The sequence below is a fragment of the Erinaceus europaeus genome, chromosome 13 (assembly GCF_950295315.1).
Source record: "Erinaceus europaeus chromosome 13, mEriEur2.1, whole genome shotgun sequence".
Lineage (NCBI taxonomy): Eukaryota > Metazoa > Chordata > Mammalia > Eulipotyphla > Erinaceidae > Erinaceus > Erinaceus europaeus.
Genome location: NC_080174.1, coordinates 15,035,961 through 15,057,278, shown reverse-complemented (window position 1 = coordinate 15,057,278; position 21,318 = coordinate 15,035,961). Strand labels below are relative to the sequence as shown.

Sequence of the window (21,318 nt, the reverse complement as noted above, 5' to 3'; positions counted from 1 at the left end):
CAATCATTGTATTTTTTGAATTCTAAGAAAACACACACACAACAATTGTCTGTATAAACTGTGATTGCAAGAGGATTAGAAATTACTCCTCAGAATGAGTCCTGTGGTGGAGCACACATCACCGTATGTAAAGACCTGGGTTCAAGCCCCAGGTCACCACCTGCAGGGGAAAAGCTTTATGAATAGAGAAGCAAGTCTGCAGGTGTCTGTCTCATTCCTTCTTTCTCTATCTCCCACTCCCATCTCAATTTCTCTCATCTCTATCCAATAAATAAATAAAGTAATAATGATAAAAAGAAATTACTCTCCAGGTTATTTGAGGGAAAGTAACATTAAAATGGAAAGAAGGAACGTTCAGAAAGTGCTGGAGGGGCCAAGTGGTAGCGCACCTGGTTAAGCACACACGCTACAGTGCCTAGGGACCCAGGTTCAAGCCCCTGATCCCCATCTGCAGGGGAAAAGTTTCACAAGTGGTGAAGCAGGACTGTGGGTGTCTCCCTGTCTCTTTCTCTTTTCATATCCCTCTTCCCTCTCAATTTTTCTCTGTCTCTATCTAATAAACTAATAAATACATAAAATATTTTAAAAAGAAAGAAAGTGCTGGAGAATTGGGCCAGAGCTCACCCTGTAGAACCTAGGCGTCAACATTTACGTGAACCTGAGTTTACGTCCAGGATTCTCTATAGTTGGTGGAGTGGTACTGTTTTGTCTCGTCTCTTTTTCTCTCTTTCTCTCTCTCTAAAATAAAGTGCAATAATATCTGTCTGGGAAGACTACTGAAGAGTCCTGTTATACATAGTCCAGGTCCTGGGTTCATTCCTTGGAGCTATATTGAATATTAGAACCTTCCAGAACTGAGCAGATAGATGTGTGATTACTTCCTCTGGTGAGTTAGTTCCAAACCGCACTATCGACTGGAATTATCAGATGGCAGGTGCTGTGCCAACTCATTCACACACGCATGGATGCACACACACGCACCTACTTCCTATAATTCGCCCAATGATCCTTTGTGCCAGGTAGTTTTGTCATCACTATTTCACATGAAAAAGAAAGACAAGGAGGGGGCTGCACCTAGTAAAGTACACAAGGACCTGGGTTCAAGTCCCTTGCCCCCACTTGCAGGGGCAGAGGGAGCTTCAGAGGCATTGAAGTAGTGCTGTAGGTATCTGTCTCTCTCCTTCTCCCCCTCCCCATTTAATTTTCCTCTGTCTTTATCCCAAGTAAAGAAATAAATATGAAAGAAAAGATGCATAAAGGGGAAACAAGGACAGAATGATCTGTAACAGCACCATCTTAAGTCTGCTGACCTCCTGCCTGCCTGAGCCCTTAGCCCTACACTTGACTCTCCAGACACCTGCTCTGGTCACTTATGAAGGTGACCTTGTACCTAAATCCAGAAAGCACAGACTGACAGTAGACTGTGAAATGAAAGGAAAAGTCTGAATGGGAGTATTTTGACCAGAGTGACAAGGTGTCAGGAAGGTTGGCACTGATGCGGTGCCAGCTTTTAGACAATAGAATCCCCCTTCACTCCCAGCCAGTGAGCTTGGCAGCTGAATTCTCTCATGAGCCTAGAATCTAGCAGGTACTGGCAGGAAGCATGGAATGTAGGTGCACAGGGCATTGGATTCAGGGAGGTGCTTGATTCTTAAATTTGCCTGCTCCTGGCAATGAGTGAGCCTGAGTTTCTCTTGACTCCCCCCAACTCTTTGAATTTTTTATTATTTATTTTGGATAGAGAGAGAGAAATTGATGGGGGGAGGGGAGAAAGAGAGAGAGAGTCTTGCAGATCTGTTTGACCACTCCTAAAGCTTTCCCCCTGCAGTTGGGGAGCAGGGGCTTGAACCTGGGTCCCCATGCACTGTAATAAGTGTGCTCAATGTGGGTGGTGTGCCACCCCTCACTCTCCACATCTTTCACCTTTTTTTCTTTTATTTTTTTTCCTCCAGGGTTATGTCTGGAGGTTCAGTGCCTGCACTGTGAATCCACTACTCCTGGAGGCTATTTTTTCCCTTTTGTTGTCCCAGTTGTTTATCATTGTTATTATCATTGTTGTTGGATAGGACAGAGAGGGGGAGAGAAAGATAGACACGTGCAGACCTGCTTCACTGCCTGCGAAGCGACCCCCCCACAAGTGAGGAGCTGGGGGCTCAAACCAGGATCCTTGCGCTTCGTGCCATGTGTGATTAGCCTGATGCTCTACCACCCGGCCTCCATCCTTCAGCTTTGTAAACAAAGATGTATTTATTTATGAGAAAGAGAGAAGAACCAGAGCAACATTCTGACATGTGCAATACCAGAGATCAAACTGGTGGCTTTACGTTTGCGAGCCCAAGGCTTTATGTACTGCACCACTAGCCAGATGCAAACTTTTTTTGTTTTTAAAGATTTATTTATCAGGTATGTGATAGACAGTGTCACACAAGGCAGGGAAAGAGTGAGAGAGACTGCTAAAGCACCAATCTGGTGCATGTATTACTGGGGATTGAACCAAGAGCCTCAGGCATTCAAGTCCAGTGCTCTCCCAGTGGAGTTATTGCCCCAGCTTCCAACCACACAGCAACTTTGGCAGCAGATGAATTTTTTTGCTTCAACTTTACCTCCTATTTATTTCTACTGGATAGAAGAGATAAGTCCCTAGGAGGGGAGATAACTTTGATCCCCAGAGAATAATAAGGAATCTCAAGTTAAGGAGTTACCCATTTGACACCAAAGGTGTCACTAAATGAACAGAATATGAGGGTTAAAGTATAGTACATTCTCCCTTAGAATCACTATTAGGCTTCTGTGGAAAGTTATTTTTTAGTGAAATGAATATAATGAAACCAAGTGGACCGCTCACTAAGTGATAGAAAGTGAGAGCTCAGTTCCCAAGGCAGAATTCTGGTCACAAAACATGACCAGACTATAAAATAAGGACCCCAGGCATTGCCCCATTCCATTCCATTCCACTCCACTCCACTCCACTCCACTCCACTCCACTCCACTCCACTCCACTCCATTCCCATTCCCATTCCCATTCCCATTCCCATTCCCATTCCCATTCCCATTCCCATTCCCATTCCCATTCCCATTCCCATTCCCATTCCATCCCATTCCTCCAGGTGTATCACTGGTGCTTAGTATCTGCAATACTCTGCCATTTCCAGTGGCCATATATACATTTATCTTTTTTACAGAGGGTGAGCGACAGAGAGAAAACAAAACACATGAAGCACTGCTTCACTACTCGTGAAGCTTCCCCTCTGCAGATGGGGAGCTGGAGGCTCGGACCCAGATCCTTAGGCTGATCTTTGCACTTAATACTATGTATACTTAGCCAGGTATGCCACCATCCGGCCCCCTGTCTCTCCCTTTCCTTTTCTCTCTATCCGGAATACATTTAAAATAAAAATGGACACAGGAAATAGGAGAATCAAAAGTGTTTGAGCTTCGGATATTGCACAAAGCAAAACAAACAACAGAAAACGACTCCCCAATGGCCCCTCAACTCTTTCACCATCTTTCCCTGTCATCCTCCTTTCCCCCTCCTACTTGTGAACACAAGCACACATGATGGCTCAGTCCCTGTCCTACATCATGGGGAAAACACCCCTGGTTTGGGGGACTGACTTAACGTCCCCAGGATGATGCAGGGGAAAACTCAGACACAGTGCAAGCCTCACTTTAAATTCAGCAGGAGAGAAACTGGACAGGAAGCAAACAGTATTTCCAGAGACTTGGGCTGAAAGGACATCCAAATATCCTCAAGCTATTGCTATTGGCGTATTCATTCATTTATTTGATAGAGACGGGAAGAAATTGAGAGGTAAGGGGAAGATCGAGAGAAATAAAGATAGACAGCTGCAGTACTCCTTGACTACTAACTAGAGAAGCTTTCTCCCACAGGTGAGGTCTGGGGGCTTGAACCTGGGTCCTTGTACATTGTAATATGTAGGCTTAACTAGGTGCACCACCACCTGGCCTCCCCATATCAGCTCCATAACGCAGAACAAGTGTTCCTTTCTTAGAAGTGAAGTCCCAGCAGCTCTCCCTGTTTCTAGCCTGTTAGGGTTACAAGGGAGTTTCTGCACTGCCCATCAGGAGGAAGGCACAGAGTCTATTTTAGGAATTCCTTTAGGCCTAGGCCTTCATCCGCCTCCTGCAGTGTGCCAGAGCCCGTGTACAGACACGAGAGAGTCGTCTTTGCCTGGAGGGATTATGTGTATATAAATAGACACAAGAAGAAAAAGGGAGTTTGTGCCAAGTGATTTGGCCTCCTTTCTTCTGACAAGCAGCTCCGAGGGCCAGGCAGTGGCAGCAGCACCCCATCCTGAAAAATGTGCTTGAAGTACTTAGCTTTGATGAGTCCAGAGACCATGCCCACATTTGGTGATAAAGCATCCCCCCCAGTCTTCAGGGGTTGGAAGTATCATTCTAGTAAAATATGGGTTGACATGTGGGTGTGATAGGAGGGAGAAACACTGCTGTGAAGTGGGCAAGACATTGGACAACTGGTATTGCTTTTCTCTCATTCATTAATTCATTCATTCAGAGAGAGAGAATATGAAGCAACTCCAGCATAGGGCCATACTGGGAATCGAACCTAGGACTGACCTCACACATGTAGATTCCATACTCTAATATTTAGCTTCCTGACCCAGCACACAGCTCTGAAATCCATTGTGTTCTAGCCTGTGCGTCCTTGGGCAGGTCCACACTTCTGGTCTCAGTGATGATCCTATTCTGTGAAGGCTGGTCAGTGGGAATGTCTCCTTCAAGAGGTGGAATTCTCTAGAAGGGTAGAGACTTTCATGTTGACCTGCACTTGCTTCTGCTTTTCCCTGGTCTTGGGAGATTCTCTGCTAGGAAGCAATAGACTCAGCTACATGGGATTCAACTTGTATGACTTTGGAGGCAGCAACAATATTTGTGTAAAATTGATCTTATCATCATTATTGCTACTGAGGCTGTCTCTGGGGCTCAGTGCTGACATTATGAATCTACCACTTCTGGTGGCCTTTTTTTTTTTCTTTTTAATTCTATTTTTACTTGCTAGAATAGATAGGTATTGAGAGAGGGACGGGATAATAAAGAGGGAGAGAGAAAAAACAGACACCTGCAGACCTGCTTCACCACTCATGAAGTGCGCCCCCCCCCCCCTTCATGGTGAGTAGTGAGGTCTCAAACCTATCCTTACCCATGATAAACTGTGTGCTTAATCACGGGGTGTATCACTGCCCAACCCTCCCCCAATTAACCTTATGATTTTTATATGAACTTACTCTGTGATAGAGAGAGAGAGAAGAGAAGAGAGATATTAGAGCAGCCACTGCTCAGCTGTAGCACATGGAGGTACCAGAAATAATTGAACCCCGGGCCTTACACATTCAAGTCCTGTGCTCTGATGCCGAGCTATCTCCCAGACTCTAAACTCCATTTACCTACTGGGCACCCAGGGTTATCCCCAAGGCTCAGTGCCTGCATAACTCTGCTATTCAAAGTGGTCAGTCTTTTTTCCCCCCCCCTTTTATTTTGTCCCTTCTCGTCGGCAGAGAGTGAGAGACGGAGACGGCAGAGAGAGATAGAAAGGAGAGACACCTACAGCATTTCTCCATCACGCATGGTTCTTCTAACCCTGCAGGTGGAGATTCAAGGCTTGAACCCAGGACCTCACAGCTGGTAGCTTGTACATTTGACTGGGTGAGCCCCCTAAACTGGGTCAGTGTTTACTCTTACCTAGTCACTAAAAGGTCAGCGTTGGCATGTTTTTCCTTTTCCTCACTGCCTACTCCTCCGAAGTCCCCTTGCCTTCTTGACCTGTCTCTGAACACCAAATTTGTCCTCAGTGAGTGTGGTCTTTCTTTGTATCTATTTATTTATGTATTTATTTACAGAGCTTTCCTCAGCCCTGGCTCATGGCAGCATTGAGGATTGAACCTGGGAGCTCAGAGCCTCAGGCCTGAAAGTTATTCCCACAACCATTATGCTAGCTCTGCTAGCTCTCCCACTGGAGCTCAATCTTCACATTGTTTCTCTCCACCATGCCCAGCTGATCTATGGACTGAAAGTCATCGAGGGATTGAGGGGCTGGATGGTGGTGCAGTGAGTTGAGCACACACATTAGTATGTGTGAGGACCCAGATTCAAGCCTCCACTCCCCATCTGCGGGGAGGGGGTAAGCTTTCTTTTCTTGCACTATGAATCCACTGCTCCTGGAGGCCATTTTCCCCATTTTGTTACCCTTGTTGTCATTATTATTATTGTTGCCATTGATGTTGTTACTATTGGATAGGACAGAGAGAAATTGAGAGGGAGGGGAGACAGAGAGGGAGAGAGAAAGATAGACACCTGCAGACCTGCTTCAAAGCTTATGAAGCGACTCCCCTGCAGGTGGGGAGCCAGGGCTCGAACCGGGATCCTTACTAATCAAGTACTTGTGCTTTGCGCCATGTGCACTTAACCCGCTGCGCTACCACCCAACCCCCTGCAATTGTCTTTCTATCTCTTTCTTTATCTCCCCTTTCCCTCTCAATTCCTCTCTGTGCTATCAATAAAATAATATGACATAAAAATAAAGGCAAATCTTTAAAAAAAAAATCAGTAGGAAATTGTTACATTCTGTCTCTAGTTCTCTTGGCTTCCCTTCACCCAGGACTCAGATTTCTAACCATCTCCTTCCTACTTTCACTGGAATGGTCACCTTGACCTCATCCTCCATAGGGGGCCTATGTTGTCCTTTTGATGCTCTGGCCCTGGCTGTCTTCTCCAAGGGTGGGGGGTAGGGCAAGAATGAAGGTCATGCCAGGTCATTGCTCCCTTTTCTCCTCTGCAAAGAGGCCTCCTCTGTCTGTCTCTGGTGAGCACAGTTCCTTGAATAATTGCTTAAGAATCCTGTACACACTTGTGTCTTTCTGCAGTGCCAATCAACTTTCTTCACTCAACATCCCACCAGTTGAATTCATTAGTTTGACACACATAGCAATGAGAGACTCAGGTAAAGGAACCTTGAAGTCATAGTAGTCCCTGGCGGGTTGTGGCCAGAGGTAGTCTCTCTCATCAAGGTGACCTCAGCTGTATGTCAGATGCCTATCTCTAGGTGGGAGATACAGAAACCTGGTCACTGTCACATTGGATGGGGGTCAGTATGCAAAGTAGTGTCCTAGCAGATCAGTTTGCAGTCTTTTCTTTTCTGGACTGAAGTTTAGCTCTTAGCAAGTGTTTTTTAGTATCTGATAAACACCTTAAGTCTCTGGGAGAGATGGCCACAATTAGTTTGTGTTTTCACAACAATTCTTTTGTGCACTTACACTTAATTACAACTGAGCTTTCAAACATTTGTTAAAACAAAATTTCGAAATGGAGTAACACATGCCATATATATATATATGGCATCTGTTTGAAACTCTTCCCAATGCTTTTTAAATTTTTAAAAAAATTTTAATCTTTACTTATTATTGGACAGAGAGAGAGAGAAAGGAAGAAAGGAAGAGAAACCTGCTTCACCACTATTGAAGCTTTTCCCCTGCAGGAGGGGGCCAAGGGCTTGAACTTGGGTCCTTGTGCACTGTAGTATGTGTGCTTAACCAGGTGCGCCACCACCTGCCCCCCAACTCTTCCCATTTCTGCACCAGTGTCCATGCTTTGCTTCAAACACTACAAGAACAGGATCATCTTTTTTTTACCACTGCATTTTGAGTGTCTCAGTGAGGGGTGAATAGATGAATGAATGAATGAATGAATGAATGAATGAATGAAGCAATTATGGGAAGATTGGCTCAAGACTGATATGGCCAAAACAATTAATTATGATGATGAGATGCTCTTTTTGCTTTAATCCATAAATTGTGATTTCTTGAATTGAAAGAGAGAGAGAGATCAGAGCACCACTACATCGCTTTTTGCCGTGCTAGGGATCAAACCTGTGGAGTCACACATTCAAGGCATGAGCTCTTTTGCTGAGCCACTTCCCCAGGCTAATTTTCATTTTGTTTATTGATGGGAAGGGAAAGGAAGGGGTGGCATAATGATGCTGGGGATCAAACCCAGGATCTCACTCATGTAAAGCAGCCACTCTATCACTGAATCACTTTTCTGACCCCTTTGATAAATTTTCTTATGTAAATTTGACCTTATGGAAGGGCTCTTGTGCTTTAGAACTCTGTAGGAAAAGAGGTTTGCATTGAAGCAGGTTTGGGGACATCTGATAATTAGGGACAAAAGCACTTGCTACGTTTGAACTTTGAGACAAAAACACACAACCTGATGGTGTCAAACACTTAGATTTTTACGGTGCGACTGTGTGTTGCTTTGACTTCTGAATCATCAGAATCACCTGACCCTTTTGACAGTGAAAGCGATGTGTAGACAGGGACTCAGCAACCTGCTCTGCAGTGCTTTCCAGCACTGCTTCAACTGACAGGGGGAGGAGGGTGCATTAGGAGGGGGTCGCTTTGGAACTGACTTCTGAGCATTAATTTCTTCCACCAGGAGCTCAGTAAATGACCCTTTCCACCTGCTGCTATCCAAATTTGGAATTTGGTTACATCACTGAGTTTTGCTTCTGCTGGATGAATTTTGTGATCAGTCTCAAGGAGAGAAAGGAGACGGCGTTTCACACGGCTGCCCGCCAGCTTTCTGTTTGCAGGGGACAATTCGCTGCATCCAAATTAAACTTCCTATGGTGCCATTTTTCCCCTCTGCAAATTGATGAGTTGCGGAGCCTTGTGCTTATGAAACATTGGTTTGCTGTTCTTTGGCCAGTTATCTAAGATTGTGAACTTGTGAAATTTTAAAAATCAAAGGGATCCCTGCTTGGCATGGTAAGGCGAACCAAGAAGCTAGAGTGCCACCTGCTGAAATTATTGAGAAATGCAACAGATGACTGCTAAAAGCGTCCTTTATTGTTAAAAAGAGGCAAAGTGCAAAACCTCAGGTTCATGCAAAAGCTGTCCTAATTTGGAACAAGTAGACAAAAATGACAACAAACAGAAAGCCAGTATTTTAAAGAGAAAAATATGACTATATTGTATATTAACTGTAGCTAAGAACCAAGTTTCTGGTTTTTTTTTTTTTTTTTTACATGACATTAGACAATCAGATTTGTCTGAAAGATTATAAAGGAATTGGGAAAACAGAAGTGATTTTTTAAAATTTTTCAGGAATAGGGCTGAGTACCATGTGGAAGGATACTATCTCAAGCCCGCAGACCTCACCTGCAAGGGGAACCTTCATGAGTGATGGGGCAGTGCTGCAGGTGTCTCTCTCCTCTCTCCCCCCTGTTCTGCTGTTCTGTTCTGCTGTTCTCTGTCTCTAGAAAATGAAAAAAAAAATGCCACCAGAAATGATGGATTTGTTGTGCAAGCCTCAAGCCCTAGTAATAACAACCCTGATGGCTAGTAATAATAATAAGTAATAAATTGAAAACTAAAAGAATAGCGCTGAGACAATTTCATTTGCATTTATCTCAGGAAAGTCAGAGATAATGTTAGAATGACAAAAACCAGTATTCCATGGGTGCCTTGGTATGGTTCCCAGTCTAGTTTCTTTCTTTAAAAAAAAGATTTTATTTATTTTTAATATTTGATTTCATTATTTATTGGATATAGACAGAGTTGGAAGGGGAGGGAGGGAAGGAGAAAGAGAGAGAGAGAGGGAGAGAGAGAGAGACGCCTGCAGCACTGCTTCACTATTCTTGAATCATCCTATCTGTAGGTGGGGACCTGGGGCTTGAACCTGGGGTCTTGCTCATGGTGATGTGTGCATTCAACTGGGTGTATCACCAGCTGGCCCTTTTTCTTAAGTATTTGAGAACCTTGGGTGTCCTCCTTAACTTCTGGGCCCCATGCTTTCCTGTATTATTGAGGTATGAGTAAATGATGCTAAAACTCCTGATGGCCCAGCGATGGTGTATTATCCTAGATCAGCAGTGGACTGATAAAAAGGAATGCGTGGGGCCTGGGCGGTGGTGAGCCTGGTTAAGAGCACATAGTACAAAGCACAAGGGTCCGCACAAGGATTCCGGTTCAAGCCCCCGACTCCTCACCTGCAGGGGGCAGGGTCGATTCACAAGTGGTGAAGCAGATCTGCAGATGTCTGTCTTTCTCTCCCTCTCCTTCTCTGTTTTCCACGCCCCTCTCAATTTCTCTCTGTCCTATCCAAAAAAAAAAAAAAAAAGAAGGAAAGAAAAATGGCCGCAGAAACAGTGGGTTTGTAGTGCAGGCTCCAAGCCCCAGCGATAACCCTGGGGACGAAAAAGAAAGAAAGGAAGGAAGGCATAAAGAAGGAAAGAGAGAGAAAGAAAAGGTATGATTCGTGAGACCCTGCCCCTACTAAAACATGTCTTTTAGAAAAAGTGAGTCTTCACATCTATTTTTTTGTTTGTTTATTGTATATTGGAATTGCTTGCCAACAACTAGGGGTATTTGATGTGTTTAGTCCTTAGCAGTTAAGACATTCTTAGTCCTCAAAGGAAGTGCAGGAATGAGCCTGGTACCCCCTTTGCTGTAAGTGGCCATCTGCAGAAAGGCGTGCCTGCAGTGGAGTGGTGCACACTGTTTTGACCTTGAACTCAAAATACAAGAGTAAAATCTATAACAATGACTGTTGTTATTATTATTATTATTATTATTATTATTTTACATCTCTGGGACTTCACTTCCAAACTGATATTTTCAGATAGAAAGAAAGAAACAGAGAGAAGAGTCGGGCAGTAGCGCAGTGGGTTAAGCGCAGGCGGTTCAAAGCGCAAGGACGGGCATTAAGGATCCCGGTTCGAGCCCCCGGCTCCCCACCTGCTGGGAGTCGCTTCACAGCCCATGAAGCAGGTCTGCAGGTGTCTGTCTTTCTCTCCTCCTCTCTTTCTCCCTTCCTCTCTCCATTTCTCTCTGTCCTATCCAACGATGACAACAATAATAACTACAACAATAAAACAACAAGGGCAACAAAAGGGAATATATAAATAAATATTTAAAAAGAGAGAGAGAGAGAATTGAAAAAACACTACAGCACTGAAGCTTCTTCCCCCTGTGCTGTGGAGGCCAGGCTCAAACCTAGGTCACACATGGCAGAGCAGACGTGTGCCCAGGGGAGCTAGTTTCAGTGTTAGCTTTGACTATGTGGCAAAGCCCAGAACTCCAAACTGTCATTTATGTTCAGTTTATTTAGTTTCAGTTGCTCCAGGGCTTGAACCCATGGCCACATGGGCTATAAAGCATGCATTTGATCACTGAAGTGTCTCCTTCCTGCTGCTCTTAACCGGTTAGAGAGAGAACCAGTCCTAACTGTCTTTGCTTCCCTTGCCCTCTAGCTTTTAGTGGGCGCCTGTGTGCATATCTCTGTAGAGAAATGCAGAGCTAACTAGTTTGAGGCTGTACCCAAGATATTTGGGATCGTCTGGCTCCCAGGCTAGGATGTAGGCAAAGTGCTGTGCCCAGGGAGTCGGGTGATAGAACAGCGGGTTAAGTGCAGGTGGTCCAAAGCACAAGAACCGGCATAAGGATCCCGGTTCGAGCCGCTGGCTCTCCACCTGCAGGGGAGTCGACTTACAGGTGGTCTTTCTCTTCTCTTCTTTGTCTTCCCCATCTCTCTCCATTTCTCTCTGTCCTATCCAACAACAACAACAACACCAATAACAACAACAATAAAAGGAAACAAGGGCAACAAAAGGGAATAAATAAATAAATAAATATACTGTGCCCAGACAGACATTTGATTCTCCTGGGCACATTTTTGACAACATGGATTTATCTGCCATTGCTTGCAAACATGGCTTTCTTGTTTAAAATGCTGGTTTCTGGCTTCTCTAGAAAGAGTTAGAACATCCAGCACCTCAGATAGCCAGTTGGCAGCAACCAGTTGGAGAAATTTCATGCTGGCTGTCCCTCTGCAGAGGACACCTAATCTCTGACTGCCTAGCATTCCCTCTGATGTCAGCTTGAGTGGATCAGTCGCTCCTGCTGGCTTGAGAATCTTTTGAAACACTGGGTCTGTGTTTTGTTTTGTTTTGTTTTGTTTTGTTAACAGAGGGGTGAACCTCTGGCTTTTGGTGAGAACAGGCCTTGAACCCAAAGCCCTTCTGCCTCAGAGGCTATGTGCAGAGCCACTACACTAAGCCAGCACTCTTGTATTTTCATATTTATTTGCTTTCTCTTCCTCACTCACACAAGAGCCTTCCTCTCCTGTTCCTCCTCTTGTCCTTCCCCTTCCCCCTCTCCCTCCCTTTCCCCTTCCCATTCTCCCCCTTCTTCTCCCTCTCCCCCCTTTCTTCTTCTTCGGAGAGAAAGAGAGACACCTGCAGTACTGCTTCACCACATGTGAAGCTTCCATCCTGCAGATGAGGAGCGGGGACTTGAACCTGGATCCTTATACATGGTAGTGAGTACACTCAGCCTAGTACACCACCTCTTGGCCTCCATGAGAGCCTTCTCAATGGTGGCATCATAATAAGTATCTAATAAACACAGGCATGAAGGTCACGTCAATGTCACCCAGTGAGTCTCTAATACATGTTGGCATGTGGCTGCCAGTGAATTTCTAGAAATTTCAGCAGCAGGTGACAAGGAAAGCCGGTGGTAAACATTCCATAAACATTTCTCTGGCTCAGCTTAGTGGGCCAAGGGGAGTTTACAGGTCTCAAATGAAACAAGAGCTCCCTGGTAACTAAGCCTGTGTTTTGTTTTGTCTTTTTTTTTTTTTTCTTTCCTAGGAACCCTCTTCACAAGTCAAACTCAGAAGATGGCTCTGTAGGTCAGTACCATTTCTCTTGTTTTCACCATTTAAAAGGGAATAATTTTCTCTTTGCTACTTCATAGAGCATAGGTACAAGCGAAAACACCAAACCCTAGAAGACTCCTTCCCGCCCAGAAATAAACATTGTGAAGATGTTGATGGATAACTTTTCTCCTCTTCTCTGATTTCCCCCTGCACTTGGGGACCAGGGCTTGAAACGGCCTCCTTGCACACTGTAATGTGCACCACTGCCTGGCCCCTAAGCCTCAATTTGTTCATCTACTAACAGGGAACAATGATACCATATGCTCATTATGAGCATTGAATCAGATAAGTGGCAAATTATATACTAGAGGGCCTGAATCTAAGGAAGTGTCAGGAATGTTAGTTACACTCATTTATTTGCTGTTCTGGGACCTCACACATACTTAGTTCCACTACTTAATGTCCTTTCACTGGCCAATTGTCACATCTTCTATTATTAGAGGCACAGAGAGAAAAAAAATTGAGGTGGGGGGCTGGGCAGAAGGAAAAGAAAGAGAGTAGGACAGACAAGAGAAACATCACAGCACAAGTTCACTATCCATAGGGATCCCCAGTGCTCGAACCCCGAACCTCAAGAACCCTCCCTGGTGAACTATCTCTGAGTCCACTCTTTCAATTTTGTGCCTCCTGAGTTATCACTGAGGTTCAGTGCCCACACAACTCTAGTGCTCCTGGCAATCCACTCATTTTTTTTTTTGGTGGGGGGGAAGGTTTGTTTTTCTTTCCTCTGTTGTTGGTGGCTAATACAAGACCTATAACATCATTTGGTCCAGCCCTGCCAAGGCAGTGACAGATGGGACCCAGCAACATTAAGTGCTGATTTTCAACTTCGTAATTTTGTATGGCTCACAAATGATGTTATAAGTATTCAGATAACCCTTGGCAGAAGGAAGCTTCCCCACCCCTGCTCTAGATATATAAGAGGAATAGCAGGGGAAAAAATAAACGCAGAGAGAAGAGGAACACTAGAGCACTGCTCTACCACTCATGAAGGGGCTCCCCCTTGACTCCCTAGCACTCTCCAGTTCCCACACCTCAACACACAGTAGCCCAACACTCAAACCTGGGTTTTCATGCATGGAAATATACCCCCTCTACTGTGGTGGCCACCTGCCAACCTCCACATCATTTTAATTGACAGCAACGTTATCATTTTAAAAAATTTTTATTTATAAAATGGAAATGTTGACAAGACCATAGGATAAGAAGGGGTACAATTCCACACACTTCCTCCCTACCAGCAAGGTTCCATATCCCTTCCTCTCCCCTTGACAGCTTTACTATTCTTTATCTCTCTGGGAATCTGGACCCAGGGTCATTATGGGGTGCAGAAGGTGGAAGGTCTGGCTTCTGTAATTGCTTCCCCGATGAACGCAGGTGTTGGCAGGTAGATCCATACTCCCAGCCTGTCTCTCTCTTTCCCTAGAGGGGCAGGGATCTGGAGAGGTGGGGCTCGGGGACACATGGTGGGGTTGTCCGCCCAAGGAAGTCAGGCTGGCATCATGTTAACATCTGGAACCTGGTGGCTGAAAAAGAGTCAAGATATAAAGCAGAATAAATTATTGACTTATCATGAAGCTGAAAGCAAGAGTATTGCAGATGAAGATTTGGGGTTTCCATTTTGGAAAATCTAGTAGGTCTATTTTATATATATTCCAAGGGGCCCATGACTTGACTAGTTTTTGCCTGAGTCTGAGAGCTAACATGCAGGTGGACCCCAGAAGTTCCAGGACTGTTAGAAATATGGGTTTTGTAGAAAGTGAGGACATTTTCTGCTGTCTTAGTGTTTAAGAAGACAATAGAGAGTTATTGCTGTAACCAAAGTATTTGGCAATTGGGTTAACTTTGAAAATCCCCTTGTTAGACCTCATTATTTTTTTAATGGCCACTTCATTTCAGAGAGTCCATAATGGGATCCAGGGGCTAGGAGTTGTGGTGCTTTGGACTTATAATCAAAAGAGCTCTCTCATATTCTGTGAGTACCTAAGAGAAAATGGGATGAGGAATGACCCCAAACCTTTGGTGCTGGGGTTTGAGTCCACATACTGTCAGCTCCTGCTGACTTGCCTTCAGATGGGCAGCACCCAGCTAACCTCACTGGTCACATACTGTCATCTCCTGCTGATTTGCCTTCAGATGGGCAGCACCCAGCCAACCTCACCGGTGCTGGAGTCATCCCCAACCGTCTGGGGGAATTGCTGCAATTTAAACAAGGCCACCGTATTCTGACAGACGATGCCCTTGCTAGCCTGGGGGCACTACAGATGGGGTTCCCACAAAGTCTGTCCTGTCGCCTTGCCTGATAGCCTCAGTCTAGTCAGTGGGAACCAGTGGTGCCTTCCTTGGCTTTTTATTTTTTTCATTGGCTGTCAAACAGGCAGGCACCAATGGGGAGGAAACCCTTGCGGCTTTGAGGACGCCATGTCTGCATGAGGACAGATGCTCACTAGCTACCACAGCCTTCCTTTCTTTTTAAAGAACAAATCACCACTCCACTTTTGGTTTTGGTGAGGAGATAGAGTTGAGGATCGAACCCAGTGACCCTGACATGCAAGGCATTTGAGCTTCGTCCCTGTCTCCCTCTTCCTTCCCCGTTGCTCTGTTGGTGCATTCTGTATAACAGATGTTCAGAGCCCTTCCAGATGTGGCAGCTGTTCCGTGATGCAGTGAGTTTGCTTTCACTCAAAGGTCATCTCGAACAGTGAGCTCCAAGGATGGGAGGAAGGAAAAGCAGCCCTGCTAGGAAAAGCAGCCTGCAGGGGACCAGGAAGAGATAGCCCAGTGGTCACGCATAAAGACTTTATTACCCAAGGTTCCCAGGTCCCAGGTTCAATCCCTGGCTCCACTGTAAGCCCGAACTGAAAAATGTTCTCAACCTGTTTTTTTTTTTTTTTTTTTTTGAGAAATGGTGCCCAGGGGTCTTGGTTGGTATGTCACTAGGCACCCAATGCCATGGAATGAGGTTCTGCTTTCTCTACTTCATAGATAGATTCATATGCACCCCGCATCTTAGAGAAACTAAGTGGGGCCAGCTCCACAGATCCCTGGAGCCGGCTCATTTGACCAGGCTGGCAGAATATACCAACTGCTCTGTTCCCACCCTTCAATCTGAGAGAACAGGAGCCACTCAAGGCAAGAGAGCAACAAGAGTCAAACAAGACAAAGTAAACTTCTTGAAAGTATCCCACGTGTGGTTGGGTTGAAAGAATTGGGGCTGGGAGTGAAAGGGAAGCACACCACAAGACAAGGCAGAACGGAACCTCTGAGTTCAACAGACATCAAAGTAAGTGAGCATGCGTGCTCTGCCCAGCCTTTTTGATGTCTCTTCATCCCCCCTCGTAACCTCCTGCACCCTTTACTTGGGACTTACTAGGGAATTTGCATTTGCTCTAAACAAAGTTGGAGGCATTTCCGAGTCTTTCAGGGGTGGGAAAGAAATTGTCTTTCTGTGAAATCAAAGTCTTTTCACAAGCTTTGAATTATAAGGAAGAGGCTACTTTTGTCATTAATGAATTTATTGCTTGTGTATCTTTTTTTTTTTTTTTTTTTTTTTAAGGAAAAGGAGATTGGAAGAAGAAAAATAAGTACTTCTGGCAGAACTTCCGAAAGAACCAGAAAGGAATAATGAGACAGACTTCAAAAGGTATATTCACACAATGGGCACGGGTGGACAGTAAGCCCTTTTAGCTGGAAAAATGTGAGAAGCTGCTGTTTCTGGTCTATGAGGAGGCCGCAAGTTAGGGTGGTGCATTGTGCACACTTGTGAAGCCTTCAGCTTCTCCTGCATTCTGTTCCTTTAAGACCTTATCCGTGTGTGTGTGTGTGTGTGTGTGTGTGTGTGTGTGTGTGTGTGTTCTTTGGCTAAAAAAAACAGAACTAGGGGCAAATTGGCAGAGCTTATTCCCCATAGATCTCACAGAGAAGACCAAATCTTTCCCTTTCTCCTGCACACTAAGACCCAAGCTAAAAGGGCCTTAATATTTGTTCATTGTGGACCTCTTGTCACATGGGGACCTTTGCTATCTTGAACTGTTTTTTTGGAGGGGCAGGGGCAGTTCAGGGGTTGTTGCCCTGGAAACTGTCTGAGGGGTGTGACATCATGGGAATGTGTCTGGGGTGCTTTGTGAAGGGAGTCCTCCCTCCTCTGGACCACATCTTTTGTTGTTGTTGATATAGTAAGTAAATATGTCATCTCTTAGAGGCTGGTTATATAATTTATGTTTCCCTGGCATTCCAGAGAAGAAACTGGAAACAAAGCTACTTCTAGAGTCCAGTCTGGCTTGAACAAGGTTATCATTAGAGGGAAGTTTTTTAGTGGCTCAACAGTGACTCCAATTTTTTTTTTTTTTTGCAAAAATCTTCCTGTCTTACCCTGCTCCAAATGCTTCTCTAAATCCAAATCCTCAGGGATGTAGCCATGAGAACAGTGGACTGGACAGTGGCTATGTCATATTTGCTTTCCTTAGCAATATTCAGTGGTGTGTGTGTTATGGAAGCATTGAGAATGTCCAATACCACTATACCACTACTGAGCTGCTTCCTAAAGTTTTTTTTTTTCATTATAAGAGAGAGAGAAAAAAAGAAATTAGGGAAGTTGAGGAAAGAGAGGAGAGACACTGCCATTCCACCATCCATGGAATTTTCTCAGCTATCCATGGTATCCATGGTACTTCTATTTGGTGCTGGTGCTGGGGCTTGATCCCAGAGCCTTGGACATGGTAATGTACATGGTAAGTTTACTGAGTGAGCTCCACTTCCTGTTTTTTGTTTGTTTGTTTGTTTGTTTTATCTCTGGGGTTATCACTGGGATTTGGTGCCTACACTACAAATCCACTGCTCGTGGAGGCTATTTTTTCCCTTTTGTTGCCCTGGTTGTTGTTTATCATTGTTGTTGTTGTTATTGTTGTTGTTGTCGTTATTGGGTAGGACAGAGAGGAATCAAGAGAGGAGGGGAGAGAGGGGGAGAGAAAGATAGACACCTGCAGACCTGCTTTACCACTTGTGAAGCGACCGCCCTGCAGACGGGGTCTTGAACTGGATCCTTATGCCCTTGCGTTTCGCACCATGTGCACTTAACCTGCTGCGCCATCGCCCAGCCCCTTTGTTTTGTTTTTTTGACTGTCCAGCTTTAAGGAAATTAGGCTTAAACATTTTCAGTTTTTCCTTTTGGTACACACTCAGGATTCTTATTAATTGAAAGGACACCTTGGACTCTTAACAAAGTCTTTTTTTACACAAAAAGAACAGGACAGTGAGAGAGGGGTGGAGGGACATAACCAACAGTTCACCAGCTGGTCGCTTTCTGTTTTCAGCCCCACTCACTGTCCATCACCAGCCCTGTCCCTGTAGGTGACACAAGTGAAATGAACCTCTCCTCGCCCAGCCCACATTGTGAGTCTTTTGTACCAGTGGATGAGTTGGCGGCAAAGAGAGCTGCAGTGGTATTTCTGGGCTGATGGATTACGAAACGGAAATGAGGTGTGGAAAGCCAGGGAAGCGTGCATTCCAAGGCCTGCCCAGGCTCAGAGGGGTTCTGAGTCTGCAGCCAACTTCTTCCAACTGGTCCCTGGACACCAAACTCCAAACAAGGGGGCAACTAGTAAGGGATGTGTGGGAAAGGCAGGCCAGGAGGAGAAACATGAAGGGCTAGAACAAGGCTTTCTTCTCAGTCTGGCGCTCACAGCCACACTCATGGTAGCCATATTCATAGCAGAGTGATGTCTCTTAGAGGTGAGGTATATTAGAGGTGACAGCAGTCTTTCCACTTTGGAAAGATCAGCTTGGGGGAAATTCTCTTTTCCTCTGTCATTCTGGTTGGCTTCAGTTCCGAGTTGGAAGCTGATCCCCTTCTGGTTTAGAAACTTCTTTGGGACAGTAAAGCTTTCACAAGGATGTACTTTCCTTCCAGCGGACTCAGAGTTCTCCATGGCTGTGATTCTCTTCGTTTATGTTTACCTTCAGAGGAATAGCAGCAGTCACACAGCTGAGTGGGGAGCTGAGGTGTCACAAGGGTGACAGCTCTGTTCTGCTGATGCCGTGGGATCTTGCCTTCCTCTGTCATGACTGAGGACATTTATTTCGGGTTCATATTTTATTCTACAATTTAATTAATTAATTAATTAATTAATCAACCTGTGTTTTGATATAAACAGAGAAATTTAAATGGAGAGGTTTTGAGAGGGAGAAAGAAAGCAGCATCGCGGGGGTTGGGCAGTAGCGCAGCGGGTTAAGCGCATTCGGTGCAAAGTGCAAAGACCCGGATTAAGGATCCCTGTTCGAGCTCCCCGGCTCCCCACCTGCAGGGAGTCGCTTCACAGGCGGTGAAGCAGGTCTGCAGGTGTCTGTCTTTCACTTCCCCTCTCTGTCTTCCCCTCCTCTCCCCATTTCTCTCCGTCCTATCCAACAACAACAACATCAATAACAACAACAATAAGAATAACCACAACAATGATAAAACAACAACAAGGGCAACAAAAGGAAAAAAGTAGCCTCCAGAAGCAGTGGATTCATGGTGCAGGCTCCAAGCCCCAGCAACCGAGAAAGGAAGGGAGGAAGGAAGGAAGGAAGCAAGGAAGGAAGCAAGGAAGGAAAAAAGGGAAAGGGAAAGGGAAAGGAAGGAGCATCGCTTCACTATTCATGAAGTTATCCCCTTGTAGGTGGGGACTGGGTACTTGAACCATGGGTTCACCACTACACAGCCCATCCAATTCACATTTTAAATGAAACAGCACCCAGCACTGTGTTCTTTTGTGGCTCCCCCCCGCCCCATTCAAGGGCATGAACCCAGGGTTTCCAGCATGTACAAAATCTCCGACTAGCCCTCTTGACCCCACCTTCTAGGAGCTTCCCCTGGTCTAGTTCATGGTGCGCCCATGTGGTACTAGGTGTTAAACCCATGCTTCTTGCCTAGTGAGGTGCATACTTTACTAGGTGAGCTATCTCCTGGCCCCTGAAAGGACTTTGTTTAGTACGTCTTCTCTAGTGTCTCTCTTTCATTTCTTCGTTTTGATTTTTATTTATAAAATGGAAATATTGACAAGACCATAGGATAAGAGGGGTACAACTCCACACAGTTCCCACCACCAGAACTCTGTATCCCCTCCCCTCCCTTGAAAGCTTTCCTATTCTTTTTCCCTCTGGGAGCATGGACCCAGGATCATTATGGGGTGCAGAAGGTGGAAGGTTTGGCTTCTGTAATTGCTTCCCCACTGAACACGGGCATGAGTCTGCAGTATTGCACCAAAGTAAAAATCTCTGGATGGAGGATGAGGGTAGATTTTCAGCTTCACTATGGGGGGAAGGGGGAGGGACACAGACCTTTGCTGGCGGGAATGGTGTTAAGATACACGCCTATTAACTTACAGTCTCTCTCTTTTTTAAAAAAAAAAGATTTGTGTATTTATTTGTTTATGTGTTTATGTGTTTATTAGAGAGGGAGGCCGATCAGAGAATCACCCTGGCATATACAATAGAGGCCTCATGCATTCAAGTCCTGTGCTCTACCACTGAGCTCCCTCCCTGGACAGTAACTGCTTCTTGCAGTTAGCTGCTGCTCCTTCTCTCATGAGGTTGGAATGTCCCCTTCAAGATTACTCCAAAACTCCTTCACTAGACCGCCCATCACAACAGTTCTAGTCACTCTGAAGGACGTGTGCCCTGCTGTGTTAACATCCATATGTTCTTGGGGTTTCCTCATAGATGAGCTCGTGGGTGTCCTGAAAGGCAGCCCTAGACCACCACCTCCATCAACCATGCCCAGTGCCACACAGCGTCCCCGAGCCCATCCTTGTCCATCCTTCAGTGGCATGCTTTCAGGGTTGGCATTCTTCCATATCTTACTCGTTCTCATTCCTGGTGCATCTTGTCCTCTGTTTCTAGGAGAAGATGTGGGCTATGTGGCGAGTGAGATAACGATGAGTGATGAGGAACGGATTCAGCTGATGATGATGGTCAAGGAGAAGATGATCACGATTGAAGAAGCACTGGCCAGGGTAAGAGTGCCTGGATTTGGTTTCCATGGCTCAGGAGTTGCTTGACCTTCTTACTTGTAAAGTTTGGGAACAGTCATCAAAGGGATGTTTGTGTCCCCTGCCAAGGTCCTAAATCAAGTCCTAATGTCTGTGCAATCAGTGCTTTTTGGAGATGGGGCCTTGTGTGTGTGTGTGTGGGGGGGGGGTGATTAAGTCATGTGGGTGGAATCTTTGTGAATGGAATGAGTGACCTTATAAAAGAGGCCCCAGAGACCTCACTCACTCATTCTGCCATGGGAGGGCACTGCAAGTAGATGGTGTGCTATAAGGCAGGACATGGGGCCAGAAATGCAATGATAGAGGCTTGATCTTCCACTTGAACAAGCTAAGACAGAAACATCAAAGGATATAGGAGTACTACTGTAGTATAATATAGTTAAGTAATGTACTTACTGTGGTATTTTTTTAAAACTTTAAAAAAAAATTTTTTCTCCTGTAGTTGCCCTTGTTCATCATTGTTGTTATTATTGTTGTTATTGCTGTCGTCGTTGTTGTAAAGGACAGAGAGAAATTGAGAGAGGAGGGAGGGGAG

At 45.2% G+C, this 21,318-nt stretch overlaps 1 protein-coding gene across 5 annotated transcripts in view; it reads left to right on the top strand.

Annotated features, from left to right (window-relative positions):
- Positions 1–21,318, top strand: part of SASH1 (SAM and SH3 domain containing 1) — a 465,315-nt gene that overhangs the window by 345,170 nt on the left and 98,827 nt on the right. For all 5 annotated transcript variants that reach the window (XM_060205372.1, XM_060205373.1, XM_060205370.1 and 2 more), the window contains exons 5-7: positions 12,689–12,729; positions 16,313–16,399; positions 20,635–20,747. In XM_060205372.1, coding sequence (XP_060061355.1) covers positions 12,689–12,729; positions 16,313–16,399; positions 20,635–20,747 — 241 coding nt within the window. The remainder of the gene's footprint in view (positions 1–12,688; positions 12,730–16,312; positions 16,400–20,634; positions 20,748–21,318) is intronic.